This window comes from Chlorocebus sabaeus, chromosome 6 (genome assembly GCF_047675955.1).
Source record: "Chlorocebus sabaeus isolate Y175 chromosome 6, mChlSab1.0.hap1, whole genome shotgun sequence".
NCBI classification, from domain to species: domain Eukaryota; kingdom Metazoa; phylum Chordata; class Mammalia; order Primates; family Cercopithecidae; genus Chlorocebus; species Chlorocebus sabaeus.
The window spans coordinates 47,439,534-47,457,583 of record NC_132909.1 but is presented as its reverse complement, the minus strand read 5'-3'; the positions used below and the strand labels follow the sequence as shown (position 1 = coordinate 47,457,583).

The window sequence follows — 18,050 nt, the reverse complement described above, 5'->3', positions numbered from 1 at the left end:
TTAGCCTTTTGTCCCCTGCGCCCCATCAGCTACCTTCCAACCACAAGCTCACGCCCTCCTTCCCAATCATCCGTACTGGACTTCAGCACCTCCATGCCCCTAGAGTTGCCCTAGGTCTTCAGTCCTAAGTCACCTTCTCCACCCAGTTCCCAGGATCACAGCTTCCAGGACTACCCCATCAGACACACATCATGGCCTGTTGTCTTGTCTTATCCACCATGTATCCAGATATCTAACCACCTAGCCATCTCATCCACTTGCTCAATCTATCAATCACTCATCTACCTATCCAATCAACTAATCACCTATCCACCCACCCCTCCAACCATCTATTAATTCACCCAAACACCCACTCAACCCACCCATTCACTTCCCATCTACCCACCCATTCATCCAGCACCCAAGCAAATACTCATTTATCCACATAGCCAAGCAAGTACCCAACCATCCCCACATACAACTTTCCGCCCAGCCCCCAAACATCCATCCACCAGTTTGCCTGTTGATTTGGCCCCTCCACTAGCATGTAAGTTCCATGAGGCCAGGAGTCCTGTCTAGTTCATTATTGTTTCTCCACTGCCCAGTTCTCAGGAGTCTCAGGAGACCTCAACATATGTACATATGACATATATAATCACAACATTCAAAAAAATTTTTTCTTACTATGAACCAGGCCTTTTCTAGGCAGACATACCCAACCTGGTTAACCAACTACCCAACTACTCACCTACTAGGTCAAACATCCAGCAAATGCTAACCTATCCGTCTGCCATTTGCTCCACCCAGTCTACCCCTCACCTATCCACTCACCCATGATTCAAATGACTCGTTTACCCAGTCATTCATACACAGTATCCAACCATCTCCACACCTGACCCCCTTCCTTTATCCGCCTCCCAGACCCATGGCCTCCATGACATGAGGAGGGCCTGAGAAGATGCTCTCACTGTGGGATTGGGAGGTTGCCAGGGTTGGAATTCATGCTTCATTGAGAAGCAGGTGCTGCCTATGACAATGGTGAATACCTTTTATCGAATGCCTTTATGTGTCCTCTCACTGTGTAGGGAACTTTACGTCCATTTCACAGATAAGAAAACGGGCTTTCAAGAGAATGAAGGTCTAAGGTTACACAGCTGGTGAGAACTTATGTATATGGCCCTCTTCATGAGACTTCTAATTAGGGGAGAATTTGGGAGAGATGAATAGGGCTTGGGGGGGGCAAATGCCTTAGAACTGGCAATTCTTAGTGGGCAAAGAAACCAGCAATTTTACTGAAATCAAGATTTTACTGGGCAACTTCATACTGCCAGAGTGGTTGGGACCAGCAGCTCCACTCCCCATTGTAGGCCAAGTAGGGCTAAGGCAAGGTCAGACACCCCCCACAAGACGGCTATCTCTCTGCTCCCAGACCACGTGTGGTGAGGCAGGATGGGCAGCTCAGGTGGTGTCTCCATTGAGGCAAGGTGCTTTGAGGGGCTGGGGTTGACTCCGAGACCCCCGTGTCCTTGGAGAAAGCTGCAGGCTCTGGACGGCATCCCTCAGCTGAGCCTGAGTTCTCTCCATCTCATTTAGGCGGTGTTCCTAGGGAGGCAGTGGCGATGGGGATCAGAAACCAGGAGAGGGCTGCACCCCAACCCTCGCTCCTCCACTGCCCAGACCTGTCCCAAGGCTCAGACGGCAGTCTCACCAGGCTTTTCAGACTGTGCCCTTCATAGATTGGAAGGTTGTGCTTTGAATCAAACTCTGAGCTCCTGTGGGGGTCAGGGGATGGGGGCGAAGGTCAGAGGCTAAGGAGTCCCTTCCAGCTCCTGGTTGGAGTGCCAGGGATTCAGGGGGCGGAGCTTGGAGTGGAGGCGGAGCTTGTTCAGACTGAAGGGCGGAGCCTAAATATGCTTGAAGAAGGGTCGGACCAGAGACTGGAAAAGTTGGAATGATAGGACCTATCAATCATCCCTTGGAGGCGGGGCTTGGCCAGTCCTGAGTGGGGTCGTGACTGGGCTTGAGGGAGTGCCCAGGCTGAGATATCTCAGTGCCCGGTCCAGCCAGGTTGGGAGGGGCTGATGGAGGGGTGGGGCCTGGATGAGAGAATCTGCCAAGGTCCTAGGCCGACCTTCGAGGGGTGGGTCCACCTGGGGGCGGGGCTTGCCAAGAGGGGCCCGGACAGATTTATTAGGGCGGGGCCAGCGTGGGGCTTGGTCGTGCCAGGCGTGGTTTGGGGAGGGCCTGGTCAGATCTAATTGGATCGGGCCCACCTGGGGGCGGAGCTAATGGAGAGGGCTGGGCTCACCCAGCACAGAGCCTGGAGTCCAGATCCTGCAGCTGGCCCCGCAGCTGCTCTTGCTGCTCCGTCAAGGCCCGGATGTGGGTGCTCAGCGACTCCACGTGGCGGGACAGCACTTTCTGCTCCTCACGCAGAGCGGCCACCTCGCACTGCAGCTCTGCCAACTGTGGTGGGAGAGCAGCTGTAATCTGACCCGTCGTCCCGCCCCTGTGTCTCCCTGGAGACCCTGACCTTCCAGGCCCAAGCGTTCAGCGTCATCACCGGCCTGCCTAGTTGGGGAACATCCCTCCTGCTGTACAGCTGGGGAGACTGAAGCTCAGAGAGGGTCGGGCTAGGCCCGTGGTCACACAGCGCAGCGAGCTGGGTACTTGAACCCAGGCTTGCCCGGCCCTTCAGTCTTCCCCAGTCACGTCTCCGTCCCCACTCCCCAGGCGGGGACCTGGGCCTGACCTTACCTTGTTCACAGGTCGGTGCTTGCCCAGTGCCTGGTTTCGGTCTTGCGGCTGGTCTATTTGGCGCTGCCAGGGTACCGACGGCTTCCGAGGCAGCGAGGCGGAGTCCCGGGTCCAAGGCCGGGCGCGGGGCGCCGGGCCCGTGCTCAGGGAGCCTTTGGGTCGCGGCCAGGGCCCCGCAGATTGGCGGCGGCGGGCAGGACGCCGGGTCGGGACACTCTGCGTGCGCTGCACCGGCCGGGGCCGCCGCAGGGGCCGCTCTTCGTCCGGCTGTGGCCGGGCCCAACTCTCTGAGCGGCGAACACTGCGCAGAGACTGGCTCTTGGAGATGAGAGGGGTGTGCTTGGGGAGGTCCCGGGGGGCCAGGAAGCCGGGCTTCTCCCCTGCGGAAAGGCTAGGGGTGGGATGGAGGATCTCAGACCTTCTACTGGCCCCTGAGACGACTCCATCCCGACCTGATCAGAAGCGACCTCACCCCCAGGTGAACTTGTCCTTTTTTTTTTTTTTTTTTAAGACAAGGTCTTGCTCTGTCACCCAGGCTGGAGTGCAGTGGCTCGATCATAGCTCACTGCAGACTTGAATTCCGGAGCTCAAGCTATCCTCCAGCCTCAGCCTCCCAAATAACTAGGACTGCTAGCACATGCCACTACACCCAGGTATTTTTTTTTTGGTAGAGATGGGGGTCTCCCTATGTTGCCCAGGTTTGTCTTAAGTTCTTGGCCTCAAGTGATCCTCCTGCCTCAGCCTCCCAAAGTGCTGGGATTAAAGGCATGAGCCACTGAGCCTGGCTCCTGTCCTTGACTTCTAATACTGTCCTCTCTATGACCCTTGACATCACTCCACCCTAACCTCTCCTCTCATCCCTGACCTCAAACACACTGTGACCTTTGACCTGACCCTTTCTATAACCTGTGATTCCAGTCTGACCCTGGGCTTGACCTCTGCTCACAATGATCCGTCTTCACCTCTGACCCCTGTCTGAGCCCTGCTCCTTCCTGTTCCCACCCATCAGACCCCAGACCAGACTTGAGGTTACCTGGAGTGCATCTGGGCCGGGGGCGGTGGGAGACGCATTGGCACCGATACAAGCACAGGCTGGCCCTCCTCGATGGCTTGCAGGATGGTGGGCAGCGGTTCCAGGGAGTCTCGGGTTGTCTGGTGAGGCACGAAGGACAGAGACTGAGCAAAATCTATGAGGTCAGAGTCTCCCAAACCTTCTTGCCTCCCTATTCTGGGTTCAGGCCATACCTGGTCAAGCTCAGCAAAGATTGTACAGAGCTGGGCATGCAGGACAGCCAACTGGAGAGCCAGGTCACCGCTACCCTGGTAACCACTGGGTGCAGCATCCACATCCACCATGGCCACCTGGTCCAGGAAGCGTTGCATGGCTGGTCCATGTTCCTCCAGGAAGCTATTCATGAAGCCCATGTAGGCCTCCTTCTCACCGAACCTGGATCAGGGCCAGGCTGGGTGGGTCAGGTCAGGCACCTGCCACCCCCACGCTCCCAGCATGGTCCCCCCTACCCCTAGCTTCCCAGCACCTACGGGGCACGGTTGGCGAGGTTCTGGATGACCTTGGCAATCAGTGTGAGGGTGCGGGCTGGGCCGGGTGCTGGATGCTCTGGTGCCAAACCAAAGAGGCTGGGTGCCAGGATGGCGGGGCACAGGAGCCGCAGGAAGAGGGAGGCGCACACCAGTCGGGGGCCCAGCACCTCAGAGCCACGTTCTTTGCATGCTTCTCGCCAGCTTGAGAACACGATGCCCAGCTCCGCAGGGAACCAGCTGGTGCAGAAGAGGCAATGAATGGTCAGACGGGGAGGCTATGGGTATAAAGGTTAAAGTCATAAGGTTGGGAGTCCCAGAAGCATTGCATGGCTAGTCCATGATCCTCCAGAAAGCTATTCATGAAGGCCATGTAGGCCTCCTTTTCACTGAACCTGGGGTCTGGACTCCAGGATTGGGAATATCTGAGATAACAATGCTTGGGGTTATGAGTCAGCATGGGGCCATGGCTTACGTGTAGCTATGGCAATCGCTGGGGATAATACTCTTATAGTTGGGGATAAAAGGTCACATGAAGACAGAGGTTATGAGCTTGGATATACTTATAATTAGACATGAGATTGGGGAGCCAGAGTACAAGATATAAAGTAGGATTGGGGTCTGGAAGTCACCTAGGGTCATAAGTCACTTGATTGAAGTCAGGGATTAGGTATGCAGGTTAACCTAGGGTCAGAGGTCAAGGGATTGGAATCCCAGGTCTCCTGTGATCAGTTGCATGGGATTTGAGGTGGAGGGTCACCTAAAGCCAGGGATCATGGACTTGGGGCATCATCTGGAAGCAGAGGTCATAGGATTGAGATCCTATGCTAACTGGAGCCAGTGGCATGGAATTGGGTGTATGGGATCACCTGTGGTTACAGGACAAGGAATTGGGTCTCGGGTTACTTGGGGTCAGTGGTGATAGGGTTGCATGGTGACAGGGTTGCCAGATGTAGTAAATGAAAATTCAGGACATCCAGTTAAACATGAATTTCAGATAACGGAGTGATTTTTATTTACATTTTTCCTTTTATTTGGGACAGGGTCTCACTCTGTCAACCAGGCTGGAGTGCTGTGGCATGATCATAGCTCACTGCAGCCTTGAATCCTGGGCTCAAGAGATCCTCCAGCCTCGGCTGGGAATACAGGTGCATGCCACCATGCCTAGCTCATTTTAAAAAAGCTTTTTGGAGCAATGGAGTCTTGCTATGTTGCCCAGACTGGTCTTGAACGCCTGCGCCTGGGCTCAAGCAATCCTCTTGTCTCCGCCTCCCAAAGCATTGGAATTACCGGCGTGAGCCACCATGCCTGGCTCAAATGAGTAATTTTTTAGTATAAGCATGGTCCCAATAATTGCATCAAATTTAACTGAGTGTCTCCTGTATTTTATCTGGCAACCCTAAACTGGGGGTTGGGGCTAACATGGTAAGCGGGGGTGGACTAAGGGGCTGGGGCCCTGATTCTCACTCGTAGGAATGGATAATGGTTTCGAAGACCTCCTCGCAGCTGTTCCGAAGTCTGGCCTGGTGCTCTGGCAGCTCCGGGGCTGGACACTTGCTGGGGTCCACTTCACAGTCCTCAGTGGAAGCACAGAGACGCCGCACAACCTGTCCTGCAGCCCAGCACAGCCAGATAGGGGCTGGGACCATGACCACCAAAACCCGCCACACCCATCCTCCAACCTTGTCTTCAGGTTATTCTGGAGGCACCCAACATCTTGGGGAGCTCCCAATTGTCCCCAGGATCCTAGCACCTCCAAAACACCACTCACTACCAGAATCCAGGTTGCTCAAGGACTCTTAGAACTTCACCCAGGTCCCCTAGCTCACCAGCAGGCCACTGACACGGACTCTTCCCCCAGCTCACCCAGGGTCTCCTGGAGGTAATCCTGTGCCACGAGCTTCATGTACTCATCGATAGCCTTGGTGGCCAATGTGTTTTCCCGGAACAGCAGCGCCTCACGGCCTCCACAGCGCGCCAGCTCCGCAGTGCCCAGGTCAGTCACCAGCGCCTAGGAAGGGCAGGGGGTCAGGTTGCACCGGATGCAGACTGAGTCCAAGGGAATTCGGATCCTCGGCTCGTCCTTCACACCAGAGGCACAGGCCCCGCCCCTCGTAGCTGATGCTTAGGCCCAGTCCTTACTGCTGGGGTTCATAACCGAGGCCAGAACTTCTAACCCTCACAGCAGAAATTTAAACCTTTTAGCGCTGGGGTTCAACCTGGGCCCCGCCCCTCATGCGTGATGCTCAGGCCCCTCTCGCAGCTGAAGCTTAGGCTCCGCCCTTCAAGGTGTCTCGCCCGTTATGAATGATAATTAGGCCCCGCCCCTCACAGCTGAAGCTCAGGCCCAGTCCTTCAAAGTGCCCCGCCCCTTACAAGTACAGCTCAGCCCCCGCCCCTCACAGCTGACGCTCAGGTCCCGCCCTTCAAGGTGCCCCGCCCCTTACGGGTGATGTTCAGGCCCCGCCCTTCTAGGTGCCCCGCCCCTTACAGGTGACACTTGAACCACGCCCCTCACAGCTGATACTCAGGCCCTGCCCTTCAAGGTGTCTTGCCTCTTACAGGTGCAACTCAGGTGCTGCGCCCCAATTACCGCCCGAAGCGCGTTATTGGTCTACCCCTGGTCGCCCGGGTCCGCGCTGTCGCGGTGCCGCACCTGTGCCCGGCCAGTGGCCCGCAGCACGCGCACCATGGCGGCCGCCAGCTCCTCCTTGGCTTGCGCAGGCAGCGCGGGCTCCAGGGCCCCGCAGAGGCGCGCGTAGTGGAAGGTGAGGAACTCCGCCAGCTCCTTGTAGCGCTCGGACGGCAGCACACGCAGGCGACGTGCCCGAATCCGCGCCCGCAGCGCTGCGCCCGCCGGCGCCCCGAGCAGCGGGAACCAGCGCTCCAGGCCGGCGGCTGGCGCGCGTGGGGCGCCCAGCTCCTCCAGCGACAGGGCCACGCGGCCCAGCACCGCGCTTCCCGGGCCCAAGCCGCGCAGCCGCAGCGACAGGCGACGTGCAGGTGGCAGCGCCTCGAAGTGAAAGCGCTCGGCCCAGAAGAGCTGGCCTGGGCCGGCCCGAGGCGCCGTGCGTGCCAGCAGCGCGCCATTCAGCCACAGCTCGGCGCGCACGCCGGGTGCCCCCGCCGCTGCCCGGGGAAGCCCCTTCGCCTCGTGCACCCACACGCTCAGCCATGTCTCTTCCCGCTCCACGTTGTCCTACAGATGGGAGTGGGATGGGGGAAGCGTTTTGGTTTGTTGGCACCCCAAAGAGGGCACCGCAAGTGAAGCGCGGAGCCTCAAACCTGGTGCGCTGGGTTCCTAGTGAGATTGCTGGGCCTTTGGGGAAAGAAGTGGAGCCACGGGAGTCCGGAGGTGGCTACGCGGAAGTTTTCTAAAGCTTTTCTGGGCTCTCCGGGAGAGTTCGGGGCTCCAGGGCATAGAAGAGTAGTACTGGAGTGAAGACTTCGCGATTATCTGGTAGGCAGGGCTTTGGGTGCATATAGGGTCGAGAGTGGACAGAAGGGTCGGGTCTGATATTCCCGGGGCTGGTAATAGATAGAAGGGGAGTCTTGGAGCCTTTGCAACGATGCAGGCGGGGCAGGTGCTTTGGGAGCGCGGGTTATGGAGAGAGCTGGCTTTGGGTAGAGTGGAAGGAGTGGGCCAGGCCTGTGGGCGGGGTCTCCGTGTCCCGCTTTATTGAGGGCAATGACCTGGGTGGGCTGGAATTGGCGACGAAGGTCCTCGATCCAGCGGTCTCTCTCAGCGGCCGAGCGACAAGAGAAGCAGCGGCTTCCGCCCGTCCACGTTACCTGTTGGGATGTAGAATCCAACAGTGTGCGATCCAGGCCAAGGGTGAAGCCAAAGGGTGGGAGGTGGGACTGAGGTGGAACCGAGGTGGATTGTCCGCACTTACCTGAAAGCAATGGGGCTCCCCCAAGAGGCTGGGGTGCAGTGGCCAGACCCGCACATCCCGCTCGGCGCCCAGGTCCAGTTCAGAGAGTGTGGCCAGCGACTCCCTAGAGCCCAGAGCACTGGGGGGCCTGGGAAGGGGGCGGGCGAGCACACGGTCATTCCTGCCTCTTCCCATCCCCCATAGCCTGAAGGGTAGAGGAAGGCCAGGAAGGACTTCAACCCAGTTCGGATCCGTTTTCTACCCTGTGCCCACTCCCCATGGCGCCTCCTTACTTTTAGCATAAACTCAACTCCTGGTGACCTATATGACCAAGTAGAGTCCAGATGTTGTTACCTCATCTCCCTCCACCTAATCCATCACTTTCTGAGCTCCAGCCTCCCTGGCCTTGTTTTATTTTATCTTATTTATTTATTTATTTGTTTATTTAAAGCAGAGTCTTGTTTAGTGCAGTGGCTGGATCTCGGCTCACTGCAACCTCCGCCTTCCAGGTTCAAGCGATTTTCCTGCCTCACACTCCCAAGTAACTGGGATTACAGGTGCCCACCACCATGCCCGGCTAATTTTCTAATGTTTGTGTTTTTAGTAGAGATGGGGTTTCACCACGTTGGCCAGTCTGGTCTTGAAATCCTGATCCCAAGTGATCCACCCACCTCAGCCTCACCAAAGTGTGGGAATACAGGGCGTCAGTGACCGCGCCCAGTCCTATTTATTTATTTATTTATTTATTTATTGAGACAGAGTCTCACTCTGCTGCCCAGGCAGGAATGCAGTGGCACAATCTTGGCTCACTGCAACCTCCACCTCCCAGATTTAAGCGATTCTCCTGCCTCAGCCTCCTGAGTAACTGGAATTACAGGCGTGTGCCACCATGCCCGGCTAATTTTGTATTTTTAGTAGAGATGAGATTTCACCACGTTGCCAGGCTGGTCTTGAACTCCTGACCTCAAATGTTCCACCTGCCTCTGCCTCCCAAAGTGTGGGATTACAGGTGTGAGCCACCGCACGCAACCCTATTTATTTTTGAGACAGAGTCTTGCTCTGTTGCCCAGGCTGGCGTGCAGTGGCACGATCTCTGTGCACTGCAGCCTCCACTTCCCAGGCTCAAGCAATCCTCCCACTCAGCCTCCCCAGTAGCTGGGACTACAGGTGCCCACCACCATGCCTGGTTAATTTTTGTATTTTTTGTAGAAGTAGGGTCTCACTATATTGCCCAGGCTGGTCTTGAACACCTGGACTTCAAGCAGTCTGCCCACCTCGGCCTCCCAAAGTGCTACCCCTGGTCCACTTCACCCAGCCCCCTTGGCCTTATTTTAGTTGCTTCTTTCTGCCTCTTGGCCTTTGCACTTGCTGTTACTTCTGCCTGGAATGCTTTTCCCACGCCGCTGTTGGTTTAGTTAACTTCCATCCACCCTTCAGATCTCAGCTCAAGGGTCCCTTCCCTAACCCTCCCAGACCAGTTGATTGACTTAGCTCCCATTTTAGAGTTATCGTGTCAGACTTTGCCGGCACCCTGGCTCTGTGCTACGTCATTCAATGTCCCCAGAATCAACTGATGTGGGGCAGAACACAGAGGCTACAGGGGGTGTTTGGTGTAGATTGGAATGATAGGCAAGAGGAGGAGGAGGAGGAGGAGGAAGGGCCAGTGTCGAACCTCAGCCCCTCCAGCCTCTCATACATCCTTACCCATCCCGGGGCTCCGACCTGGCCTTTTTCTTCTCTTTCAGCCTCTTGAGCAACCCCTGTGAGGAAGGGAATGTCAGCTGGACAGAAATCTGTGCTCCTTCCGCAGCTCCTTCCCTCCCAAGATATCCCTGAGGATCTGCTGGTCTTGGAGGACCAACACCAAGCTCAGGCTGTATTAGCAGGAATAATAAGAGCAACCAACAGCTCCTAATTCTTTGTTCATTTGTTTTTTTAAGACAGGGTCTTGCACTGTCAGCCAGGCTGGAGTACAGTGGTGCAATCATAGCTCACTGCAGCCTCAAATTCCTGGGCTCAAGTGATTCTCTTGCCTCAGCTGGGACTACAGGTGAATGTTACCATGTAGAATTGGGGACTTGCTATGTTGCCCAGGTTTGTCTTGAGCTCCTGGTCTCAAGCAATCCTTCTGCTTCCAGCCTCTCAAAATGTTGGGATTACAGGTGTGAACCACTGTGCCTGGGCCAAACTCCCATTTGTAAAGCATCAATCATATATTCTCGTGCACTATTCATTTATTTATTTAAGACATGGAGTCTCCCCATGTTGCTTAGGCTGGTCTTGAACTCCTGGCCTCAAGCAGTGTTCTCTGCTCAGCCTCCCGAGTAGCTGGGACTACAGCTGTGCACTGCCCTGCCTGGCTCCTGCATTCTCTATTGGCTTCCCCTAAACAACCCCTAGAGAAAGGTTATTTCATTAACTCCATTTGACAGACTGGGACTCTGAGGCCCAGAGAGGGTCAGCAACCTGCCCCAGATCACCCAGCAAGAGTGCCCTTTCAGCTGTGAGGGTCCAAGAGTCTTGGCTCTCCCCTCTACCTACCCCCTTCACTGGCTGCCTTACCCGAACGTTGTGGACCTGGTTGGGACCAGCAGTCTCTGGTTCTGTCTTTCCAGGCATCCGATCTGTGGGTAGTTATGGGTGGCAGGTTGGGGGGTTGGAGTCATCTTAGATTCTGCCCCACTTTTAGAGCCTCCCAAATGCCCCAGGCCTTTCCACTCTTCAAGCTTACCTGGATCCCTGAAGTTCCCCATGGCCACGTGGATGCTGCCCTCGGAGCTAGCACTTCCCACCCGGGGCCTTCGAGGACCCTGTTCTCCCGCAGGAGTGGGTAGTCAGAGAGGGGAGGCAGGCAGGCAGGCAGACCGAGGGAGAGGCAGACGCCTTCCCATTATCCTCCCTCCAGCCCCCGCCTCTGTTCTGCCCTCCTCCTTTTTCTTTCTTCCCTCCGCTTGCCCAGGTGCCCCTTCTCACCTCCTCCTCTCCTCCAAGCAGCACCAGCTTCCCATCAAGCAGGGTGAAGCCCCCAATGTCCCAGACAGGCACGTCAGGTGTGGGGGCCTCGGGGATCTGTGGGGTAGGGGGCTCTGGCTCTGGCTCCGGCTCCAGCTCTGGGAAGAAAAGGAGGCACTGGGGGACTAGAGAGACATTTTCTCTCCCTCAGGCCACCCTTTTCATTCCCGAAGGCTTATGGTGGGTTCCCTCCTAGGTGCCCCCCACCCCAGCAGCCGTATCGGACTGTATGACCTTGGGCAAGTTTTCATGTCTGTCTGGGCCTTGTCCCCACTAACCATGGGTAGCAGACACAGCTCACCTACCATGTGCCCAGTACCCTGTATACCACTCCACACACCTTCTTGCATTGAATCCTCCAAAAGTCATTCAAAGGGCTATGATAACAGGCTCAGAGAGGTTGAGTGACTTGCCCAGGGTCACACAGTTTGTGAGTGGTTGGGCTGGGCTTCAGTCACAAGCATTCTTCTCTCTCTTTTTTTTTTTCTTTGCATTCTTCTCTTAACCAAGACAACATGTGGGTCCGAGAGGTTAAAAAATAGGACCGAGTCTGGGCACGGTGGCTCATGCCTGTAATCCCAACATTTGGGAGGCCAAGGTGGGGCGGATTGCTTGAGATCTGGAGTTTGAGAACAGCCTGGGCAACATAACAAGACCTGTCTTTAAAAAATAGCCTGACGCAGCTGGGCTCCGTGGCTCACACCTGTAATCCTAGCACTTTGGGAGGCCGAGGCGGGCAGATCACCTGAGGCCAGGAGTTTGAAACTAGCCTGACCAACATGGAGAAACCCCGTGTCTACTAAAAATACAAAATTAGCCGGGCGTGGTGGTGCATGCCTGTAATCCCAGCTACTTGGGTGGCTGAGGCAGGAGAATTGCTTGAACCTGGGAGGCGGAGGTTGTGGTAGCCGAGATAGTGCTATTGCACTCCAGCCTGGGCAACAAGAGTAAAACTCCGTCTCAAAAAAACAAAACAAAACAAAAAAACCCTGACACTGTGTTGTGTGCCCATATTTCCAGTTACTTGGGAGGCTGAGGTGGGAGGATCGCTTGAGCCCCAGAATTCAAGGCAGCAGTGAGCTATGATCATGCAACTGCACTCCAGCCTGGGCGACAGAGCAAGACCCTGTCTCTGAAAAACAACAGCAGGCCAGGCGCGGTGGCTCACACCTGTAATCCCAGCACTTTGGGAGGCCGAGGTGGGTGGATCACCTGAGGTCAGGAGTTTGAGATGAGCCTGGCCAACATGGTGAAACCCCGTCTCTACTGAAAATACAAAATTAGCCGGGTGTGGTGGTGCACAACTGTAATCCCAGCTACTAGGGAGGCTGAGGCAGGAGAATTGCTTGAACCCAGAGGGCAGAGGTTGCAGTGACCCGAGATTGCACCACTTCACTCCAGCCTGGGTGAAAGACTGAAACTCTGTCTCAAAAAAACAACAGGCCGGGCACAGTTGCTCATACCTGTAATCCCAGCATTTTGGTAGGCTGGGGCAGGTGGATCACCTGAGGTCAGGAGTTCGAGACCAGCCTGGCCAACATGGTGAAACTATGTCTCTACTAAAAATACAAAATTAACCAGGTGTGGTGGTGCATGCCTGTAATCCCAGCTACTCGGGAGGCTGAGGCAGGAGAACCTCTTGAACCCGGGAGGCAGAGGTGCAGTGAGCTGAGATTGCACCACTGCACTCCAGCCTGGGCGAGGAAGTGAGACTCTGTCTCAAAACAGAAACAAAAACAAAATGGGAATATAAGCAGCGAGAATTAAATGAGCTTCCAGGAAACAGAAGGGCTGAATTAGCCCTCCCAGACTGCCTGTCTGTTCCCTCGTTTTTACCACCAGGAGCAATAAATGATAACTCCCACTTATTAACGGATCACTTAAAATATGCCGGGCCCTAGCCTAGTGTTACATTCCTGAGCCCTAATTCTTGCGATATCCGTTACTCTTCTAGATCCCCCTATGTAACACTTAGCACCATCTGTCATTTTTTTTCTTTCTTTTTTTTTTTTCCCTTTGAGATGGAGTCTCACTCTGTTGCCCAGGTTGGAGTGCAGTGGCGCAATCTTGACTCACTGCAACCTCTGCCTCCTGGGTTCAAGCTATTATCCTGCCTCAGCCTCCTGAGTAACTGGGAGTATAGGCATGTGCTACCGTGCCCAGATACTTTTTTTTTTTTTTTTTGTATTTTTAGTAGAGACAGGGTTTTGCCATGTTGGCCAGGCTGGTCTCGAACTCCTGAACTCAGGTGATCCATCTGCCTTGGCCTCCCAAAGTGCTGGGATTACAGGTGTGAGCCACCATGCCTGGTCCATCTGTCATTTTCTTGTTGATGTATTTTCAGTCAATTCCACTACATTGTGAGCTCCATGGGGCAGGGAGTGTCATCCATCTCTTTCACTAGTGTGTCCTCAGTGCCTAAATCAGGGCCTGGCACATACAATAGAAGCTCAACATCACACCTGTAATCCCAGCACTTTGGGAGGCTCAGGTGGGCGGATCACAAGGTCAGGAGATCGAGACCATCCTGGCTAACATGGTGAAACCCCGTCTCTACTGAAAATACAAAAAATTAGCCGGGCATGGTGGCGGCGCCTGTAGTCCCAGCTACTCAGGGGGCTGAGGCAGGAGAATGGTGTGAACCGAGAGGCAGTGCTTGCAGTGAGTGGAGATCGCACTACTGCACTCCAGCCTGGGTGACAGAGCGAGACTCTGTCTCAAAAAAAAAAAAAAAAAGAAAAGAAAAGAAAAGAAAAGAAGCTCAACAAACCTCTGCTTGAATAAATAAATGAATATGAGCAAATAAAATGATGTACTCTCCAAAATGGAGATCATTATTCTCATTGAACTGATGGAGAAGCTGAGGCTTAAGGGCTCAGAACAAAGACACGGAAGCTAGAAGGTAGAAGAGCAGAAGGCAGGCTGAGGATGGATATCCAGGTAGGAAAGGATGGGCTTGAGCCATTGAAGGAGAGACCCGTTGGGGCCAAGAGCCATTTAGCCTCTGGATAATACCACCATGGGTCTACATTCACTGTTCCGTCCTCAGATGGACGCTCTGCCCACAGGACCCTGGCAACTCCTCCTACCTTCTTCAGGGGGAAAGAGGGAACAGGGTAGCTGGGCCCCAGCCACTTCCTGCTGGGCTTTCGCACTCCCCACAACTTCCTGTGTCTGTAGGGCTGATGCTCCGGAGGCAGACAAAACCCAAGCATCCGCCTTCCCAGCCCGGCCCCAGCTCAGGGTGGAGGAACCATGTACCTGGGGCCTCCTGCTCTGGCTCCGGCTCTGGCTCCGGTGGTGGGTTCTTATGCCTCCCCCAGAGGGCCTTGGAGAGTCGAAGGCGACTGGTCCGTGACTCCTTGGGAGGCGCAGATAGGACCCGACGGAATATCGAGCGAGGGGCTGGCTGGGTGCTGACCATGGGCTCCTGGTGGCTCAGGGCCCTGCCCCAGCCAGCAAAGCGGCCCCAGCGGAACCCTCCAGCCCCCTTCTCCCCACCGCGCCCTGTGTGCCAGCGATAGGAAGTCAGCGGAGAGGGGGCTGCGGGCTGGGTTTGGGAGATCCGGCTTGGCGACGGTGGGTCCATGGTGCGGCGGGGGTGTCTCCTGGGGGGCGAGAGAGTGACAGTTGTGCCCAGTGTCTGTCCACACACTGCCCTCATCTCGGCCCCCTCCCCACTCTCAGCTCTGCCTTCACGAATCCCCCTGCCCCCACCTCCACTGCCTCCCTTACCTTGGTTTCCTGACCAGAATCAGCAGCCGTCTGCACCCTGCCTGGCTTCCTCCCTCGGAACCCAACTCCACGTGACCCTCTCTGTCCCACCCCACCCCACAGCCAGTCTGGGAGGGCACAGTGGGGGCAGGATGCTGGAGGTTCGGGGGAGGAGAAGAGAGGAGGTGAGTTACTAGGCTTCTAGCAAGAAGGACCCAGACTCCCTCCCTGACGGGGAGGCAGCGCTTGGCCCTCTCTCTGAGCCTCGATTGCCTTCTCTGCAAAATGAGTACAGGCTGAACAAATGCTGGTGAGAATACAGAGCACCTAGAACTCTCAACCACAGTTGGCGGGAGTGTAGACCCATTGGCTCGTGTTGGGAAACGGTTTGGCAGGATCTACTAACACTATTAGCTGGATCTTCTCTGACTCAGCAATTCCATCGCTGGGTAGACATCTGATAGATATGCCGCCCCCTCCCCCAGTGCAATGCATAATAGCCCCACATTGGAAACAGCCCAAGTGCCCATTAGTGGAAGAAGGAATAAACTGTGATCTCTTCACACAGCAGAATATCATACAGCAGTGAGAACAAACTAATGAATAATTTAGCTTGGGTGAATCACAAACAATGTTGAGCCAAAACCAAAACCAAAGCCATAAAACGCCAGTAATCTGAGCTATTCAGGAGGCTGAGTTTGGGAGGTCTGGCTTGGAGACGGTGGGTCCATGGTGGGCGGAGGGGGGTCTCCTGGGGATGCGAGAGAGTGACAGTCATGCCCAGTGTCTGTCCACACACTGCCCTCATCTCGGCCCCCTCCCCACTCTCAGCTCTGCTGAGAGGAGGATCACTTGAGGCCAGGAGTTCAAGGTTGCAGTGAGCTGTGATCATGTCTGTGAATATTGGCAGTGCACTCCAGTCTGGGTGACATAGGGAAACCTCATATCTAACTTGTTTTCTCTTTCTCCCCTCCCTGCCCTCGGGAGACCGCATCTCTAAAAAGCAATAATAAATTAAACCCCCAAAACAATGAAGAGTATACACTTTGTGATTCCATTTACATAAAGTCCTAAATCAGGCAAAACCACATGTAACAAGTCAGGATATCAGTTTCTTTTGGAGGCACTAGTGGCTGGGAAGAGGGCACAAGGGGGGCTTCTGGAAGATGGCCAGATTTATTATTACTCTTATTATTAATTAATTGATTTATTGAGAAGGAGTTTTGCTGTGTCTCCCAGGCTCATGTGCAGTGGCACGATCTCGGCTCACTGCTACCTCTGCCTCCTGGATTCAAGTGATTCTCCTGACTCAGCCTCCTGAGTAGCTGGGACTGCAGGTATGCACCACCATGCCTGGCTAAGTTTTTTGTATTTTTAGTAGAGATGGGGTTTCACCATGTTGGTCAGGCTGGTCTTGAACTCCTGACCTCAAATGATCTGCCTGCCTTGGCCTCCCAAAGTGCTGGTATTACAGGTGTAAGCCACCATGCCCCGCCCTTATTATTATTATTATTATTTATAAATGAGATCTATAAAAAGAATATAGATTTCATAAAATAAAAATATAATATTTATATTACATAGTAATATATTATAAATAATATGAATATTATTATTTTTTGTAGATGAGGTCTGTCATCCAGGCTGGAGTGCAATGGTGCCATTATAGCTCACTGTAACCTCTAACTCCTGGGTTCAAGCGATCCTCTCGCCTCAGCCTCCTGAGTAGCTGGGACTACAGCTGCATGCCACCACACCTGGCTAATTAAAAATAATATTTTTTTTTTGTAGAGATAGGGGTCTTGCTTTGTTGCCCAGGCTGGTCTTGAACTCCTGGCCTCAAGTGGTCCTTACACCTCAGCCCCCCAAGTAGCTGGGATAATAGGCACATGCTACCATGCCTGGCCTATTTTTTTTTTTTTTTTTTTTTATTGACGTGAAATTCACATAACACAAATTTAGCATGTTCTTTTTTTTTTAATAAGATTTTTCTTTTTTGAGACAGAGTCTTGCTCTTGCTGAAGTGCAGTGGCACAATCATAGCTCACTGCATCCTTGACCTCCTGGGCTCAAGCGATCCTCCTACCTCAGGCTCTCCAGTAGCTGGGACCACAGTTGCATGCTACCTGGCTAATTTTTAACGTTTTGTCTGTTTGTTTTTTGTAGAGATGGGGCCTCACTATGTTGCCCATGCTAGTCTTGAACTCCTGGGCTCAAACAATCCTCATGCCTCAGCCTCCCAAAGTGTGGGAATACAGGAATAGCATGAGCCTCTGTGCTCAGAGAGACGAAGCCTTGTTCTGTCACCCAGGTGGGAGTGCGGTGGCTATTCACAGGCATGACTGTGGGTCATTGCAACCTTGAACTCCTGGGCTCAGGCAATCCTTCTGCCTCAGCCTCCCAAGTAGCTGGGCCTGCAGGTGCATGCCACCATGCCCGGCTAATTTTAATTTTTTTTTTTTGGTAAAGAGACAGGGTCTCACTATGTTGCCCAGGCTGGTCTCATACTCCTGGGCTCAGGTAGTCCTCCTGCCTCAGCCTCTGCAGTGGCTGGGACTGCAGATGTGTGCCACCACGCTTGGCTTAATATGTTTTATTTATTGAGCTGGGTCCTGGTTACACAGGTGTGTGCTGTTGTGGAAATTCATCAAGCTGTGCCCTTGGGAGCACTTTCTTGTATCTCTGTTAGGCTTCCACAAATGCTTACTTGAAAGCCAGAGGTGAGTAAATGCTGTTCTGAGGAATAAATGAGTCAGCATAAATCCGGTACAGGAGTGGAGTACCAGCTGGCTCCTCTCCCTCTGAGTGACCTCAGGCAAGTCATTTCCTCTCTCTGAGCCTCGGTTTCCTTATTTGTACAAGACGATAATATCAGTTTCAAAAGATTCATGTAAGCCTTTGTCTAGTCAACAAATGTTTCCCGAGTGCCTATTATGTGCTAGGTGCTGGAGAGGCTGCAGAGAACTAACCAAACTTGGTTTCTGCCTTCCTGGAGCTGACAGATGATGGAGGTAGATAAGATCCTAAACTCATACATGAGACATTTCTAGCTGGTAAGGAGGACCTAGAAGGAAATAGACTGCAATGAATGCTGAGCAAAACTGCCACTCTTTGAGCTGGAAAAATCAGGGAGGACTTCCCTGAGGAAGTGACATTTGCAGCCATTTGTATCTA

The 18,050-nt window shown here is 54.1% G+C and overlaps 1 protein-coding gene across 4 annotated transcripts; it reads right to left on the bottom strand.

Moving 5' to 3' along the window:
- Positions 1-1,266: 1,266 nt before the first annotated feature.
- RASAL3 (RAS protein activator like 3) lies at positions 1,267-15,363 on the bottom strand. Of its 4 annotated transcripts, none has more exons than XM_073016836.1 (18): positions 14,898-15,358; positions 14,424-14,770; positions 11,124-11,260; positions 10,882-10,960; positions 10,713-10,774; positions 9,855-9,910; positions 8,172-8,298; positions 7,969-8,067; positions 6,932-7,474; positions 6,142-6,286; positions 5,772-5,887; positions 4,279-4,553; positions 3,982-4,183; positions 3,770-3,888; positions 2,737-3,127; positions 2,288-2,445; positions 1,688-1,751; positions 1,267-1,581 (listed from the first exon to the last, which is right to left on the bottom strand). In XM_073016836.1, exons 2-18 carry the CDS (start codon positions 14,749-14,751, stop codon positions 1,438-1,440), a joined length of 3,045 nt encoding a protein of 1,014 aa, XP_072872937.1. In that variant the 5' UTR covers positions 14,752-14,770; positions 14,898-15,358; the 3' UTR covers positions 1,267-1,437. The 4 variants fall into 4 exon arrangements, with proteins under 4 accessions (XP_072872937.1, XP_007993785.1, XP_007993784.1 ...); XM_007995594.3 differs by having other exon boundaries at positions 4,279-4,515; positions 5,743-5,887; positions 14,898-15,353; XM_007995593.3 differs by lacking the exon at positions 1,688-1,751 and having other exon boundaries at positions 4,279-4,515; positions 5,743-5,887.
- Positions 15,364-18,050: the final 2,687 nt, after the last annotated feature.